General features: G+C 42.1%; 1 protein-coding gene across 9 annotated transcripts in view; it reads right to left on the reverse strand.

Annotated features, from left to right (window-relative positions):
* The window catches only part of samd11 (sterile alpha motif domain containing 11), an 88,600-nt gene that overhangs the window by 18,339 nt on the left and 52,916 nt on the right, over positions 1-17,345 (reverse strand). For all 9 annotated transcript variants that reach the window (XM_036591838.1, XM_036591842.1, XM_036591834.1 and 6 more), the window contains 2 exons: positions 10,189-10,344; positions 824-968 (listed from right to left, as the gene is read on the reverse strand). In XM_036591838.1, the coding sequence (XP_036447731.1) occupies positions 824-968; positions 10,189-10,344 (301 nt within the window). The remainder of the gene's footprint in view (positions 1-823; positions 969-10,188; positions 10,345-17,345) is intronic.

Consider the following 17,345-nt stretch of genomic DNA (forward strand, 5'->3'; position numbering starts at 1 on the left):
ACGAGACGTAAAAAAAAGTCATCAAGAATGGTTCATTGCAGAGAAATTTATCTGAGTAAAGAAACTTCTTTACAGTGGTGAGGACTGGAACCAGTGGTTGTGATATAGCAAATGTACCCACTTTATTTACTATCTAAAATTATCAATGAACCTTCATGTGGATTAGATTCGTATATGTAGTGTTGATACTGGTTTTCTTTGGGGACTGTTTTGCCTTACAACACCCTATACATTCCTCCCCACCAAAATATGACTGAAAAAAACACTTTCTCGGGCCAAAACAACGTCTTAGGCGTCAGACAGCGTATCCGTAACCATCTGTAACCATTAGTGTAGAATATGTGTGAATCTGTGGTAAAAACTGATGTTGTCAGTGGTAAGACTGCTAGGTTAAGCACTTGAGTTCAAATTTGGTGCTATATTCGCATATTCATGTCTAGAGCCTGACTAATATGAAAACACTGTGATCAGTACTGATAGCAGTTTTAAGGAACTAAATATTATGATAAAAGACAATTTTATATGGGCAAAAATTCTTGTAAGCCCCTGTTGTTGCAGTAACAACAAACTAATGAGAAGAATGCATCGTTAGCCTAGTAACCTTAGCTCGAACATGTGTTGTTGCTGTGTTGATGCTGTGACTTTTACATTTTCATGTTGTGGTCAGACTAACACCCCTACTCACAGAGCAAGCTCCTGACAGGTTGTTGTTTGAAACTATATCACATACTGAATGTGGCTTTCTTAGACATTCATATTCTTACTGATTTTATTGGCCAAACTCAGACCCTAAATATGTGTGCAGGTGTGAAAGTGTTTGTACCTCTCAGTGAAGTGAGCGTCCCTGTGCTGGGGCAGGCCTTGTTTCCGTCGTTGGCTGGATGAGCTGCCCGCAGACGGCAGGTGGGCCTCCATGGCTGCTTGGTTCCTCACAGCACTCATGGCCTCCTGACGCACACGCAACAGTTCTGAGGACACACACAACACGCTGTTAGGATCTGTGTCAGGACCAGTGGTATTCAAACACTCTTCCACAAACACATGTAGAACAGTTGAGCTGCACCTCAAATTAAAAACTTCCATAGTATATAAGCCACTTTAAAGGGCCATTCTGACCACAGTGAAAATTTAACCATCACTACATCTGCTGTAAACATGCCTATGCACATCTTCTAGCAGTAGTGTCTATAGTGAAATGCCAGTTTAAAGACGAAGAAAACCCCTTTGCATGATCTTGAAGGTGGGAGGAACTTTTGAAAGAACTACAACTCCTTTGGGGTGTGTTTTGGGGGGCTGTTTTGACTTTTTTTTTGGAAATGGAGAAGGAAATCAGACACCTAACATTACTGCTGGGAAGCTGAGAAGGACAACAAGGAATAGCCAAAGTAGCTACTTCGCTATGTAGATACCTTACCTCAGTTTGGTTTAATTTTTATCTGAAAGCATCAAAAAACTTTCTAGTGTCTATTTAATGCAGAACAAAGACAGAATAAAATGACATTTTCTTTACAATTTTGTTCGACGACTGAGGTAAAAGTTCCACTAATGCTAGCTTTGTTGTATTTATTAGCCTATAGACCAGGCTAATGGTCAGAATTGCTGGACACTACAGGGATTCCCAGTGGTTATATTATGTATGTGAAAGGCATGCTGGGTAGTGCAGTGAGAGACAATTGATGAACACAACTAATAAAATGGACTGAAATCTGTCAAACCAAGAAGGCTGAGGGACACAATGCTGCGGCACATAATACCGCAATTTTAACACTGTCCACCCCATTCAGAGGAAGGGGAGGAGCCATTAGAAACTGCTGCAAGGTAGCAATGTGTCATTTCCATGTAGTGCAAAACATCTTACAAGTTGGTGGTGCCGTTGGTCTCACAAGTTCAGCTGATGGGTCATCTTCAGCAAACACTATTAAAACTATCTGTGGTTACATGGTTTACTCAGTACTAAGGGCAGGAAAAAGGGACTGAGATAACAAAGTCTTTGGTAGCACTACTCACAACAACACAAATATTCACACAGATTCAGAATGTAGCTTGTTTTTTTGGGGGTGACTAGTTAAAGGTGAGCCGTCAACCCCTCTGTATTCTGTAGTAGTGCTGCTTCTAGCCTCTGTCCTCTCTGTCTCTTATAGCAGGCTGGCCAAGCCCATCTCCCATCATTACCAAACTAACAGGGTCACAACAGGAAGCACACAATCTAATGAAAGGGTGTTAAATAGAAAATCCATCCTGTGTGCCTCCCTCTCTCCCTCCCTCCTTCTTTCTCTCTCCTCCGGCCCTTTTTTAATTAGACAGTTCCCGTGGGAGCTAGCGGCCATTTCCGAGGCCCGCGTGTGGGGCTGAGCGATCGGGCCGGGGGTGGCGCGACAGATATTAATGTGCACAGGCCCGCTGTATTGATCTGTTTATTGCACTTCCCCGCGGGGGACCGGACCGACGGCAGACAAGCCCTCTAACAGCCAGAGAGACGGAGAGAGAGAGCGAGAGAGTGAGAAAGAGGCCGAAACGAGACAGAGTTTCAGGACAGAGATAGAAAATTATTATATTGGAACAGCAAACTTGAGAAAACTTGAAGCCAACACATCTTTCTTCCCCCATTAAAGGGAACAAATTGGGTGAAACAACAAATTTACGCATTTTTCTCCTCACCGCAAATGTAGTTAATCAGCCAAGACAAGTTTGCTTTGTTTTGCACGGGAGCTAATGTGGCTAACAAGTAATGGACGCTTTTACCAAGCAGCGTTGTGCAAAATTAAAGCCGAACTGATCCCACACTTGTGTTGAGTAATCTCAAATAAACTTGCTTATGAAGTTTCTGACAATGTATGACGTACTGTCGTCTGAAAAAATGGACAAAAGTACGTAGCATAGCTGAAAACAGCATTAGCATTCTAGCAGCCATCTTGAAGCCTAAAGTTCATTTGTACTTTTGTCCATTTTTGTAGATAACTGTGCAATCCAGTGTCAGAAACCACATAAGCAAGGCTGTCTGATATTACTTAACAACTTTGCACAGTTTGAGGCACTTGTGCGATGCAGTTTAAACAGTGCTAACTGGTGCATAAACCATTACTTGTTAGCTACATTAGCCTCGTAGCTTCAATCCTCGTAAAATCTGACTTTTTCCCAAACAACACCTTTAACTCATGAGATGACTAACACTGTAGAACCTTTAATATGGCTAGAGTGCGCCCAGTTTCATGGTGTGCTCTTACAGAAGAGTATGAAAAAAAAAGGCATGAAATTCAAAGAGGCTCTGACCCGCCTCCCCTCTCCCCTCTCCTCTGCTCTCCCGTGGCAGGCCCTGTCCTGCCTGATGCACACATTTACATTATTCTCTTTCATCTGCAGGAGATCTCGCCGGCGTGGGATCACCTGGGGCTGCGCCCATGAGCAGAGCAGCCGTCCCAACAGCGCACGGCCCATCCATGCCAAAACCTCCAGCAGCCAGGTTCGGGGGACGGGGGGTGGTAAAAAAGAAAGGCGATACGCTCACCTTTCTTCTTCTTTATTCAGCCCCGTAATGTCCACCTACCATCTGAGGGGATCTGTTCCTGAAAAGCACCCCCTCCAACCTCGCATCGTACACGCTTATCCTTTCCTTTGTCGCAGCTGCCTGCTTTGTGCCTGTGCCCTGCTCTTTGTTAGCATTGCTGTGGAATTCTAACTCCTAGCCTCAGGTTTCCTTGTAGGTACACACGGTGCTCCCGCGACAGGATGGGGCAGGGATTTGAAAGGTTGTTTCACACGGCCGCACGCTTCACGTGTGTTCTTTAAGGCTGAGAGCCGGGGGGACGTGGGAGAGGGGCTGTGAGGCTTTGACTTGGAGGACTTGCAGAACTTGTCTTTTCCCACTCTTTCCTCCCTTCTTGCTCCCTACTTCAAGGCTAGCACAGAGGCCTCCTGGTGACCTTGCGGCCGCAGAGAGGGGACCACAACAACTTACACGCTCCACTCCCCCGCAACACACACACAAACATAAACCTCACGCACATACACACGCCCATCCGTGCCTGCTTCCCTCCCAGCCTTTCATTTCAGGGCCTCCTCTTCAAACAGATGAAAGGACGCTCTGCAGGGACTCAGGCAAGAGGGAGCGAAGGAGGAGGAGGAGGAAGGGCAGGAAAGAAAGAGAGAATGTAAAAGCAGGCGAGTGCTGGGGATGTGTGGGACAGGTTTGGGGAAACAGCTGCAGGGGGCCATGGGGGTCAGGTCCATTCCCTGCCACTGTCAAGGGGCCCTTAGTAGGCTATTCACCTTTGCTACGATGCTAGCACCCCTCGACTCCCATACACTGCATACACTGTTACATGGGATGAGGGCAGGAAAGAACACCAAAAGGAACAACAAGAGAATGAAAAGTAAGGGAATTCTGAGAAAAAGAGGAAATTTATACAACTCCTACACCAGTACTGAGACGACCTTCCTCATTAGAACAAACTTAATACTTCTTTGAAGGACAATTCCAATGATTTTTCAAAATTTCTGCATGATTCAATCATTGTGAAGTTGATAAAGTCATTCAGAGCATTTATAAAGTGTAGGATTTCGAGAGAAATTTGCCAACTCTGACTTTCTTTACAATGGTGGTGAATGGGACCAGGAGCAATATCTACAACGCAAATATAGCCATTTTATTTACTATCCAAAATAACCAGTGAACCTGTACATGCCCTTGGGCTTTTATATGCAATGTTGATAATACTAAAGTAGTGGTAAATCAGAAAAAATTATATCTTTGGGGACTACTTTGCTTTGCAATACCGGCACGTACCTCTCTGTCATGAATTTTAAAGTTTAAAACAACAGATTTCCAGCCGAAAGCTCATTTAGGAACTATTGTAAAACACTGTCTAAGACATCCTGCAATATATTTGTAACCCTTTTATGTAATAACTTCCTGTGAGGTAACTTTTAGAGGCAGGACATCTGGTTCCTATCACCACCACTGTGAATAATTCTGACTCAGTAAGTTTACCGCATTTTACATCGAATCACTCTGAATTTGACATCTCAGTGATTCAATTATGCAGAAATTTTGAAAAATTTGTGTAATTCCCCCTTAATAATGTGTTTGCGTAAGACAGGGGTTAAAGGCTGGTGCTGCATTCACAAAAATGGTAAAAGAAAAGAGGAAGGAGTCTACACAGAGGAAGGGGAGGAGCTATCAGATGAACCTAGACTCAGTGTTAGAAGAAAGAAGTTAAAGATGAACATTTTTTATTTTAAATTTGGCAGTTATGTGTCGAGGTTTTGTATGCGTGATTCAGTGATGTGAGTTATCACATGATAACTTGGCCTGCAAAATGATCTTAATTTTCTGTTCTGAATCAGTATTCATTGCCCGATGGCCATTCAGGTCATGGCAAAATGTTAAGTAAAAATGAAATAAAAACACAGCTGGCCCACGGATTTGCTGAGATTTTTAATATGGCCCTTTAAGTGGTTGAGTTTGACACCCCTGGTTTAGTGCAAATGTTTGTGTGCTTGATTCGAAACAATATTACTATAAAAAACTTGCTCACTAGATGGTGAAGTACATACTGTGTAGTGAAGGAAAATGCCCAAAATGAGACACAAGGCAAAAAAGAGCGAGGAAAGAGGGAAGAATGTTAAGAAGCAGCTGGAACTTGTGATTCCTTGTTCCTGAGAAGTTTCCCTCCCAAAAAAATCAACAAAAACCACCACTGCATGAGCTATGGCCCTGCAGAGAAAGCAAACAAAATCATAAATTAAAACCTGCTAGCGGGTCGAGTGACACAGAGCGAGAGAGTGTGGAGGAAATTTCTGGGACGGGCGGACAGAGATTAAATTTGCGTCACTAAAAGCGAAAATCTCCAGAGCCTGGAAACGTGATAATTTGGGCCTAAAGTGTGAGACTACAGACTTTTTTGCTGGAGATTTGCGCAGAAAATCTGCATGGGGAGTAACACGAGAGCAAAAACGCAGAACACTCCAGGAAAAAAAGAGGAAAAGGGGGTAAAGAAAGGAAAAACGCTGGGAAAAAAGTTTTCTAGGTGTAGGTACGGTACGAGTGCTGGACGTGAAAAGCGAGAAAGAATATCTTTCCCATCAAAGAGTTGGCAGGCAGAGGTGTTGGCAGCAGCTGACTGGCACGGCCTTATCGCAGGGCTTATGAGCTCAGCGTGCACGGGCAAGCCATCGCGCTCGCATTCCTCCGGGGGGGACGGCTGCTTGGCCTGCAGAGGCTGTTTTCAATGGCACAGCTTATGAAACCGTACACCTGACTTTACCGGCCAAACTGTCCAGGGAGGAACCGACGGCGACGCTGCAAATCACTCTGCCAGTGGCCAGGTCTATCTCTTTCTCCAAATTTGTCTGAATTTGCAGCAAGGAAAGACGGTACGAGTGTAAAGATTTAAGAATGGTATCAAAAAATATGGAAATTTAAAGGGACGTTTTGGCAAAAATGAAAAATGTAACTGTAGTAAACAAACCTACTTGCATCCTAAAGACTAGTGAAAAAACCTTCTGATGATATAATCTGTATGTGGGAGAACCTTTTAAAAAACCAAGGTTGCACTGGGATGGATTTCATTCAATTCCAATGAAGATAATGGACAACTTGAATCTTAGAAATGACTCATCAGATGAGGAGGACAGCAAGTGAAAAGGTAAAGTTAGCAAGGTAGGTACCTGGCTACATAGATACCTTACCTCAGTTCTGCTATTGATTCATCTAAAAAAAAATATTAAAAGATATAGAAAAATGGAACTCCTAGCAACCGTGCAAGACCTGGTAGTAACTCCACTCCTGCTTCAGATCTGAAAAAATCCACAGGTGTTTCTGTCCATCCTTCTACTATGAGAAGAGAACTCAGCACTGAGTCTGAAAGGATGTGAAGCTGACAAGAAGCTTTATTGAGAAAAAGACTAAAAAAGAAGAAAATTTGCAAATTAAACAAAGAAGCTGCTGGCGTTCTCAGGACAATGGACTGACCATCCCAGAGCCCAGAACTCAACATCACTGAATGTGTTTGGGATTACTTGGAACATGAAAAGCAGAAAATCCAACCAACTTCGGGACTTCAGAGATGGGGAAAAACATCCCTGTAGATTTTTTTTTTTAAATCTGAAAGCAAGTCTCCAGATAAGTATGGAAGCTGATAATAAAGATAAAAGGTGGACACACTACATACTGAAAAATGGTAAAGTTAGTTGTTGAGGTGTGTAATTTTCTGGTACGTTTATGATTTTTTAATTATTGGTGTTTTTGAGTGAAAACTAAATGAATGAAGGGTGGACTTTTGTACAGTACTGTATAATGAGATCTCTGTAGAATCCAAACATTTGCAGCACATAAAATATCAAAAATCAAATCAAATCTTCCCCTCAGAGTGGAAAATTCTATCAAATCTAAAAATAGGTGTATCATTACATCCCTAGAAAAGAGAGCGTGCGTCAGGCTCTACAGGCCGTAAAGAGAGAGAGAGAAGCTGGAGGAGCTGTGGGTGGTACGACTAGAGAAGGAGATTTAACAGAATTGGGAAAGGAATCAACAGCGTGTGCGAGTCTGCAATGCGCCACTGTGCACCAACAGAAACCAGGAAACTTCTGGGGGCTGGAGAGCAGAGCTTTGCACTGCTGCTATAAAACACATATACACTCGCACATTCTCTCAGACAGGGGCACTAATTTCTTACAGATGCAGGAGGAAAGCAATTAAAACATTTATAGAGCGCGGCCCTCGAACTGGCAGCCTGCGATTAAAAAGCATTCCTGATCAAATAAAAATTACAGTAATACGCTCTCCCATTCTGCACGGACGCAGGTCTGATTAAATTTGCACTGCTGCGAATAGCCGTAAAAGCCTGCGCCAATTAAAGACACATTCTTTACAGAACAAAGTCAACAAGGTTAATGATGAATACCCCAAATTTAAAGGCTTAATTAAGATGTAACCCGCAAATAAAAAGAGGTCAGAGCTGAATTTTTGTTTATGCCTTTGTTTAACATCCTCCAACCTCCAGCGGCTCCTGTGCGACCCTACAACTGCAATCCGAGGGGGCAGGAAAAAACGAGCCCACTTGTCGTTTCCATGGTATTGGTAATTTAGAGGGTTGGCTCGCAGCCAATCAAAGAGAACAAATCAATATACAGCAAACCTCAGGGCCCAATGGCAGCATTATTTACTACAGTGTGCAGCGGCAGTCGCAGATCACTCACACTGACATTCTGACATTGGGTGGGCTGGGGGGCTGGAAATAGAATTGTCAGCAATCTCTGCCATGGAGCTCTGCTGGCTGAAGCAAGGTCTACAAGAGTCCGAGCCAAGGTTAGCCAGTATATGGTCAGCCTTTCGCTTTATAGATATCATATTGCACTGTTTTATATGGCATTGAGGCGCTATGTATCAGTCGAGGAGTTGAGGACAAACAAATACAAACACACAGACTAATAAACACTCAAAAGTGTTGTAAAAGTAAAGTAAAACTTAATTCAACATATTTTAACCCCTTAACTCCTTAAATGGACAGGACTTACAAACAGCAGCGGGAACAAACTTTTCTTGGCCTCAGAAGCCGCACTAAATAAGTTTTGGTGATTTGGAGGCCTCTCTGGTGGAAATGTGTAAATACATGCAACGTGAATGATTATATTTTGTAACATGGTTTGTATTCAGACCCTTCCTGAGTGGATGAATCTGATAATTACAAGCGTGTTGACAGAGTATTCAAAGAGAACTCAGGCAAAGCTTGGAGGAAGACGTGTCTTTAGAGGACGTGAGAGAATTATCTACTGTTGTCATATCTTTATCAGTACAATGTTGATTTGCATTTGAGACCTATACATCAAGTCGAAGCTTCTTTTTGAGTCTCTTTGTCTTCTGTGTGACATTAATTGATAAAAAACCTATGACGTGGTCTGAAAAACTCCTGAGAAATCCCCCCGACACCTCAGACTTTTCAATTAGACTTTACAGATTGACTTAAAGCACCATAATTTAGCGTATATTTTCTCAGCAATGCTACTTCTTTCATTTTAACAAAAGAAAATCTTATATAGTGCAGCTTTAAGAGTACGTATGTGTTGTTTGCATTTTAGTCCATGTATCTAGTTTGCATTGTAGTCCACAAACTGGATGCATGGACAACGGACCACAAACAGAACAGTCTATCAATTTTACCAACGTCTGCAGTCGGCCACAGATGGTGATTCTTGGAAAAACGAGCACTGTACGCTTGTAGTTGAAATTCAGGCATTGAAATTCAAAATCCAAACTTTATCGGAAACGATAACACTTCACTGAAGGGGGCATTCATAAGACACCTGGATATACTGACATAGACCTACTCAGACATTTTTAAAGACTTATTCCAACAAGCATCAAGCTGTTATAACACTTTCAAAATTAACAGTCACTTGTTGGAATAAGCTTTTATGTTTATGTAGGTTTATGTCAGTTGTCATTACGTGCTTATGTAGGTGTCATGTAGACCTGTGAATGTTGCCCTTCGGTGAAGTGTTATGATGAAAATACACCATTAGTAACATTAGCGTGTGTTCAAAACGCTTTTTTTGGATAAAAATGCCAGGCGCTCCACAGCTATTCCAGTAATGCTATTACCATGGCAACATTTATATGGCCGCATGCTGTCGTCAGCTGTATACCAGCCCCTGCTTACAATTCAGCCATGAGGCATGGAGCAACGATTTATTGAATGGCAACATGTAAACACAGCATTGGGAAGAAATAAACATGGGATTTTAAGGGGTTAAACTCTAATTATTATTCATGGACAGTGGACAGTAATTATGGACAATAGTTTTGAGATGTTTCCCTGCACAGAACAGAAAACCCAGTGACTCAAAGTTCACTTATAATGGAAACCAAGGGGCAGGTGCTAAAGCTTGTGCCCACTGGCTTCTATTATAAGTGTGTTTTGAGTCAACAGACTTTCTGTTCTATGAGTCAAAACTACTGTCCACGGTAATCAACTGTGTGCTACCGTGAGAGACAGAGATTAGGGTGAAAAACCCCAGAGGATTCCTTCACTGTCCAGTCACTATTACGATGTGCTCAAACATAATGAAACTATGTAAAGTCATGAATCGAAATCTGGACCTGCTGATGTGTCCTTTAAAGGGTTCAAAAAATAACTCTGGGCATCAGAGTAACAAGGCACACACACAGTGCAGCACTGGGCAAGCACTCACCATGGCTGGGGACGCCCATGTTGCTGGCGAGCTGATAGAGGCGCTGCTGCTGCTCTTCGTAAGAGCCGTGCTCGTTCAGCGCTGACATCATGCGCCTGTAGTGTTCCTCGGGGGTCATGTGAATGCCTGGCTCCAGCGCAGGGGTGTGTGAGTTCTCTGCAGAAGGGACAGGAGAAGAGATATTACCATCTGAAGGAAACTGCTTCTGTCTCCTAGAACTGTATTTTGAACTGTCTGGAAGGAGAGTGACCGCACTGAGCGGATGACAGGACTCTTTATCCTGTGATGGAGCGGTTCAACCAGAGACGGCACGATAACACATTTTCTCTTTCCATACTGATACTGAAACCTTGAGTATCGGCTGATACTAATACCAATACTTTGTTTTGTTTAAGCTATTTAAGCTGTTTTATATTTAAGCTTAAAATACTTCATTTTATAGCTTAAATATAAAATAGCTTATAGCTATTAAAAGCTATAGAATGAAATATTTTATATAACATTTATATATTTACACAACAAACTACTTCAACATTCTGCTATCCCACCCTCACTACTATCACGCAATTCTATTATGTCATACTGATGTTAAAATGTGACTTTTGAGCTGTTTTTTGTGATATTTTCAGATTTCAAAGTGACCCAGTATTTTGTGCGCTTTGACTGATTCTCTAAACCAGGGGTGTCAAACTCAAACACTAAAAGGGCCATTTAAAAAAATGACAGCAAATCTGTGGATAAAAATAAATAAATAAAGATAAATTGTTATAGGTTTTTAAACTGCCTATTTGCTTGAACTAGACACCAGGCATCTTTTCTTTTTGTGTAACCGCTGGCCTGTAGATTGTTGTTGGGGAAGGGGGTCAGAATGCACACTATGTTGCAGTGCATGCTGGGGACTGTAGTGCATCTCAGGGCGAAACGGGCTGATAAGAAGAGAAAATTAAAATAATTTACCGGGCCATATAGGACTGTGTCATGGGCCTGACTGGGCCCGCAGGCCTTGTGTTTGACACATGGCTCTAAACTAATCATGATGCTCCACAGTGAGCCAAAAACTTGCCTAGTGTTTGGCTATATATCGTCTATAGTGGCACAGCGGCATTGATATACAATAATGGTGATTTTTAGTTACAGCAGTATTGATAAATAACAAAACCTTAATTAACTGCAATGAATGTCATTTGCTAAGAACAATTCAAAAGAACATAAAGCAAAAAACTGTGCACTTTTATGGAAAAAGTAGTTTCTCTCTGGTTAACATTTACAGCGCTGAGTTAGGTTCACTTTGATGTAGGACAACAAAAGAAACAGTCCAATCAAAGCAGGCTATCTGCTATATCAGGTTTATAAGGCATTCTTTCAGCGCACAGTAGAAGTTCATTCGCTTTATTAAGACCAACTCAAATAACACCTGATCTTGTGATTTTATCAATACTGTCCACTAACTTGGCCCATCTTGACCCAAAAAGCTGGGCATGGATGAAGAGACCTTCAGAAGAATGTAAATGTTCCCTGACAGCAGGTGTGGATCATGGAGATAGAGATGATAAACACAGCCATGAAGTGTTCTACTGAAGATAGGGGCAAAGAGAAAACTCTCAGGGCAGCGAGAGAGAATGACTGAAAGCGAGTGAGCGAATGGCAGAGAGCCTACATTATCTGCTCTGTGAATGGGTGAAAGGAGGGATGAGTGAGTGAATTATTAGGTGTGGGTCTGGCGGCAGTCTGCTTCAGACACACAGAAGAGACGGTAATCCGAGACAGAGCCGGGGGGGCGGGTGGAGGAGGGAGGGAGGGAGGAAGAGGAAGAGAAGGAGAGAGGGAGGAAGAGAGAGAGAGAGAGAGAGAGAGAGAGAGAGAGAGAGAGGTGAGGACGAGGAAAAAGGAGGGGGATATTTTTACCCTCCCTCATTGAAAGCTGAGTCTGGCCCCAGGCTGGCGAGAGGGAGTGGGGGGTGTGGGGGGGTACTGAGCCAAACACCGGATAATCCACCCAAGGGCCTTCAGGTGTGTGTGTGTGAGAGAGAGAGAGAGAGATAGAGAGAGCGAGAGAGAGAAAGAGAGGAGTAGAGGAAGACACTTGTACTTTTATTACTGAAGTATAAGGGTCTTAACGTAAAAAAACAAAGGTTCCTGATTGGTTCTTGGATGTATGGTTCTAGAAGAAAATCTTTAACTGAACTGTCCATGCTCCATCCACAAGTGCAATCTTCAAGAGCAACTGTTGTTTAGTTGGATAAGCTTTAGAGAGTTTCCGGTTTAAAATGCCACACTACTGAGCTGAACTGTGTAGTTATAGCTAACCCAAACTACGCAGGTTTGAAATGGCAATGACTCTGTCCCCATGTTAATGTTATCTCCATCACACAGCAAAAACATAGTACGACCTTTCACCGAATATAGTTTCAAGGTTTTATTCCGACAACAGCAATATATAAGAAATCTGCAGGGATATTCTTCCACACCTCCAAAGTTCAGTTGTATTGAATCATATTGAAGTTATATCAATTACTTATCAATCAATTACTATACAGCTACACGTCGTTTTAGATGTTGAGTTGTCTTCTCACAGTGGAAGGATGGACAGAAACACCTGTGGATTTTTTTTTTTTCAGATTTGAGCTTGATCTTCTCCTCTCTCTCAAAGACAAAGGCCTTAAGCACTGCTTATCTGATGGAGACAGATCTTTGACAGTTGTTAGGAGCTCCATTTCCTGTATATATTTAAATCATTTTTGGAAACTACTGTTTGTTAACCTCAGAAATATCTCCTGAAAAAAATTAACTTGTACTTAATGGCTGTTTTAACTGTAGATGAAATAAATTAAGGGTTTTCACTGACTTTTGCACAGCACTGTATTCTTAACAAATACCGAGTTCACTTCAGTTTCTCATTTGGCTGAATTAGATTCTTGCCAAGATTATGTAAAGCTTGTCCAACCTTATAACAGTTGCTACACAGTAAACACATTTGTGGGCGGAGCATGGGCAAGCCAGTTGGTATAGTAACCATAATGTGCAAGTTTTTAAATCTTTGGAAAGTTTTTTTTGCACATCTCATTTACAAAAAAATGGCTTTTTCTGGCACGTGTAGTTTTAAGAATGTATGCACAGGTTTTTTTTTTCAGAATTTGTGAGAATTCATGAGTGTGAATAAAAACAGCAAGTGTTTAACTATGTGTGAATGTTCTGGGGAATAATATACATTTGCATTCACTCGACTGAGGTGCTCTCAGTGTCTAAGGCTGTAGAACAATCACGTAGAACAAAAACGTTTTTTTTTTTTAAACCTTTTTATTTGGGCAATATGTATGCTAAGAGTGTTTGTTATGTCTATGCCGTGGAGCGCGTGAAATGCATTCGCAGTCTTTTTTTGTGTGTGTGGGTTTCTGTGTCTGCCGGCTCCACAGGGGGTCTCGACGAAGCCACAGGATGACTAGGAGTCTGGATCTGCAGTTAAAAATCTGTTTGTATCGCTGCATCTCCCTCCGCTAAGCCTGCTGTAAGCTGGGCTCATTGCAGCTTTTCTGTCTGCTTTACTCATTAAAGGTAATGCCTGATGCGCCAAAATCTGCTGGCCTACGAGGTGTGTGTGTGTGTGTGTGTGTGAGTGCGTGTGGGTGGATGTAAGGTGGGGCCTCAGACAGCGGCAGCTGCTGGGTCCCTTACACACACCCACCCACCCACAAAAGTTGTTTGGGTGGAGCAGCAGATCACAGACACAAGACGTTAGATCAGCAGCGTCCTAAAGCCATCCTAATCCGCAGCGGGTGACCACTGCTCGCCCACTGTAATTCACAACAGCACCGGCGTGCCTGTAACGGCTGCGCGCCCGTCACCCCGCTGCAGTAAGCAGCCGCAGAGTGATGAGTTTGCAGGTAAGGCCTAAAAATAAGGCCGTGAGTAATGACAGCGATGTCTAAAAGCAGACCTGACAACATCCTAATTCTCGGGTGTGGATGTGCCATGTTAAATACAGTTATTCAGCTTCACGGCCCGCAGTCCAAACAGCACGGCCTTTCCCTGTAGGAGTATAATGTATAATGTTAAAATGAAGCACCTCATTTAATAGTGATGCAACATTTTATTCTGTCTATACAGCACCAGTCAGGAACTGGTGGAACTGGTAACTGAGTTTTAGGACTGGCTTTCAAAGGCTACAATGCTGCAATGACCACACTGTGTAATACTGGATTGTTACCCTGGCTGCTCATTACTCAGGCCTACATATACAGTCATGTGCAAAAGTTTGAACACCCACAGTCAAATGACATGTTTTGTTGAATTTCTAAGTGAAATTAAGTTAACACATTCTCTACAGTCCCATGTGTCAAACACAAGGCCTGCGGGCCAAGTCAGGCCCGTGACACACTCCTACTCGGCCCGTGAAATCATTTTAACTTTCTATTGATATTAGCCTAATTCACCATGAGCTGCACTACAATCCCCAACATGCACTGCAACATAATGAGTGTCTATGGGACAGCACCATAAAAAGAAAAGGTGCCAGGCTTAAAAACCTACCATACACTGGGGACAGTTAAAGAGGTTCAACAGTTAAAGTCTATGAAGTCTAAAGATAAAGTCTATTGTTTTGTATAAAACAATTTGTTTTGATTTCAAATTATTTTTGAATAGGTGAAGCATTCAGTGCCTTTTTTTGCTGTTGCAGTTTCGCCATATTCTGAATAAACAATGGGAGTTCGGGTCAAAAATTAGAAACACAGCTGGCCAACAGATTTGTTGAGATTTTTTTTTTAAATGGCCCTTTTAGTGGTTGAGTTTGAAACTCCTGCTCTATAGCGAAAACACTTTAATAAACCATTTTGGCAATTTGTAGTGCATAATTTCTATTTATTTGCTGAACTTAACATACTGTAAAAAATAAACCCTAACATATTAAATGTGCCATGCCACATTTATGTTAGGGTTTATGTTACCAATATATTAAATTCAGCTAATAAACAGCAATTGTGCATTAAAATGTGAAGGATGTGTAACTTATTTTCAGTATTTCCTTGTAAGGGGATGCACTGATATGGGAATTGTGGGTCAATACTGATATTTTTTTTACGTACTGTCTCTCTGTCAATGCTGTTACAAGCAGAAACATTTATAAAATTCTATTAAATAAAATAGAGACAGGGATCTTCCTGAATAAGCTTTATTTTAGGGTTACAAATGCAATACTGTAGTCCAGCACCCCCTAAATGTTTTGCTTTCTCTCTAATTCATCATTAAGTATTGGTATATCACTTAGTACGACTCAAATCTAAACATCTGTCTCTTATTTTTAAAGCAATTATCTGCCGGTGATGATACGATCCCGATATCGTCACACGTCCTTATTTGTAAAGGTATAAAAATTGCACTGATGTATCATGATTCAATGATATTTGTTGAACTATGTGCTCATTTTTTTGGCCAAAATAAAATGGCCTTTAAACATAAAAATGTCAAAACTATATTTTTACAATGTTCTCATTGTCATATTCCACCGCTGTGTAACTAGTGCCTCTTGGTGAGTGTACATTTAATAATAATTCTGAGTTGCTCTAAAACAAGCACATCAAAATGGATTGAATCGAGCTGAAATGTGAGACTTTCTGACTCGTTTCTAAGAGAATCGTGATTGAACTGAATCATTTTTAACTAAATACAAACTATGACAACACACTGGTGATCAAATAGAGGAAATCATCGATGTAGAGCATGGATACCACCCCACCCCCCCCACAGGCAAACACACACATACACACACGCGCACACACTCTGCTCTGCGCTCTCAGTTTGAGCAGCTGACCTAATCGGGGCGGCGGGCGGTAAATCTGATGCTGAGCTGCCAGAGTATCACCCTCCCTCTCACCTCACTGTTGTGCCGCCTTGGCTGTCGGCATGGACACGCATACATGTGTCTCTCAGGGAGAGAGAGAGAGAGACAGAGAGAGAGAGAGAGAGAGAGAGAGAGAGAGAGAGAGAGAGAGAGAGAGAGAGAGATGAAGAGAAAGGGAGCAAGACAGATAAAGAGAGCAAGAGAAAGATAAAGAGAAGCATCAAGAGAGATAGAGACAAAGATAAAGAGAAAGAGATGGAGATAAAGAGAAACAGCACGAGAAAGAGAAAGAAAAAGAGAGCAAGAAAGATAATAAGAGAGAGAAGGAATGAAAAATAGTGAAAAATGGAGACTGAAAGATAAAGAAAACAAGAGAGAGAAATAAAGAGAAAGACAGCAAGAGATAGAAAGAGAAAGAGAGAAATAAAGAGAAAAAATGAGAGAGAAGGAGAGCAAGAGAGAAAAATAAAAAATACGAGATCAGGAGAGATAGAGAGCAAAAGAGATAGAGAGAGAGGGAGAGAGAGAAAGAGAGAGAGAAAGAAAGACAAAAAAGGAGAGATAAAGATACAAAAGGAGAGATAAAGATACAGCGAGAAACAAGGCGACGCTGTAGAGAAAGCAGTAGGAGGAAGAGAACTCATTCTAAATCTGCCCCTAAATAAGGCACAGAGATGTGGGAGTGTCGAGTCGAACACACTAAACAAGTCAGATCTGATCTAGAAATACAGCCCAATGCTGCAGAGTGAACTCAGCCCAGGTGCAGCAGTGACCTCACCAGCTCCGGACTGGGGCATCGACCAAGACAAGCCATATGGCGAAACCTGAAAGGCTACAGACGTTACACTTCAAATAGCTACGGAAGAAGCGGTCATTTCAAATAAATCCTGAAGTCCCAAAAGTGTGTGTGTTTCCAGCAGCCGTGCACTTGTGTGTGCAGTTCCAACCACAGGCCTTTCTTTGGCCTCAGCTCCACTTCCCTTTAATGACTTCCTCCTATCACAGTGGCTCCAGTCCTACTGTACTCTCTGAGCCTGAGCGCCTGAACACAGGTGAAAATGCCTTTTAATTGAAGAAAAACATTCGGCAAACCATGATCCCTTCTAACCTGCCACGTCTGTTTCTCTCACCTCTCGCTCATTGGGAAACAGTCGATAATGATGTATTAACATGCGATGATCTTATGTGGTAGTTTCAGAGCAGCTCCTGCGCTGTACTAACGGTGTGTGGAGGAGACTCTTCTCTGATACAGCAGTAAAAACCTGTGATTTTATTGCAACAAATAAATCTGTATAAACCCACTATGAAACGGTTTAATGAG

This window comes from Colossoma macropomum, unplaced genomic scaffold, assembly GCF_904425465.1.
Source record: "Colossoma macropomum unplaced genomic scaffold, Colossoma_macropomum, whole genome shotgun sequence".
In the NCBI taxonomy this organism is placed as follows: domain Eukaryota; kingdom Metazoa; phylum Chordata; class Actinopteri; order Characiformes; family Serrasalmidae; genus Colossoma; species Colossoma macropomum.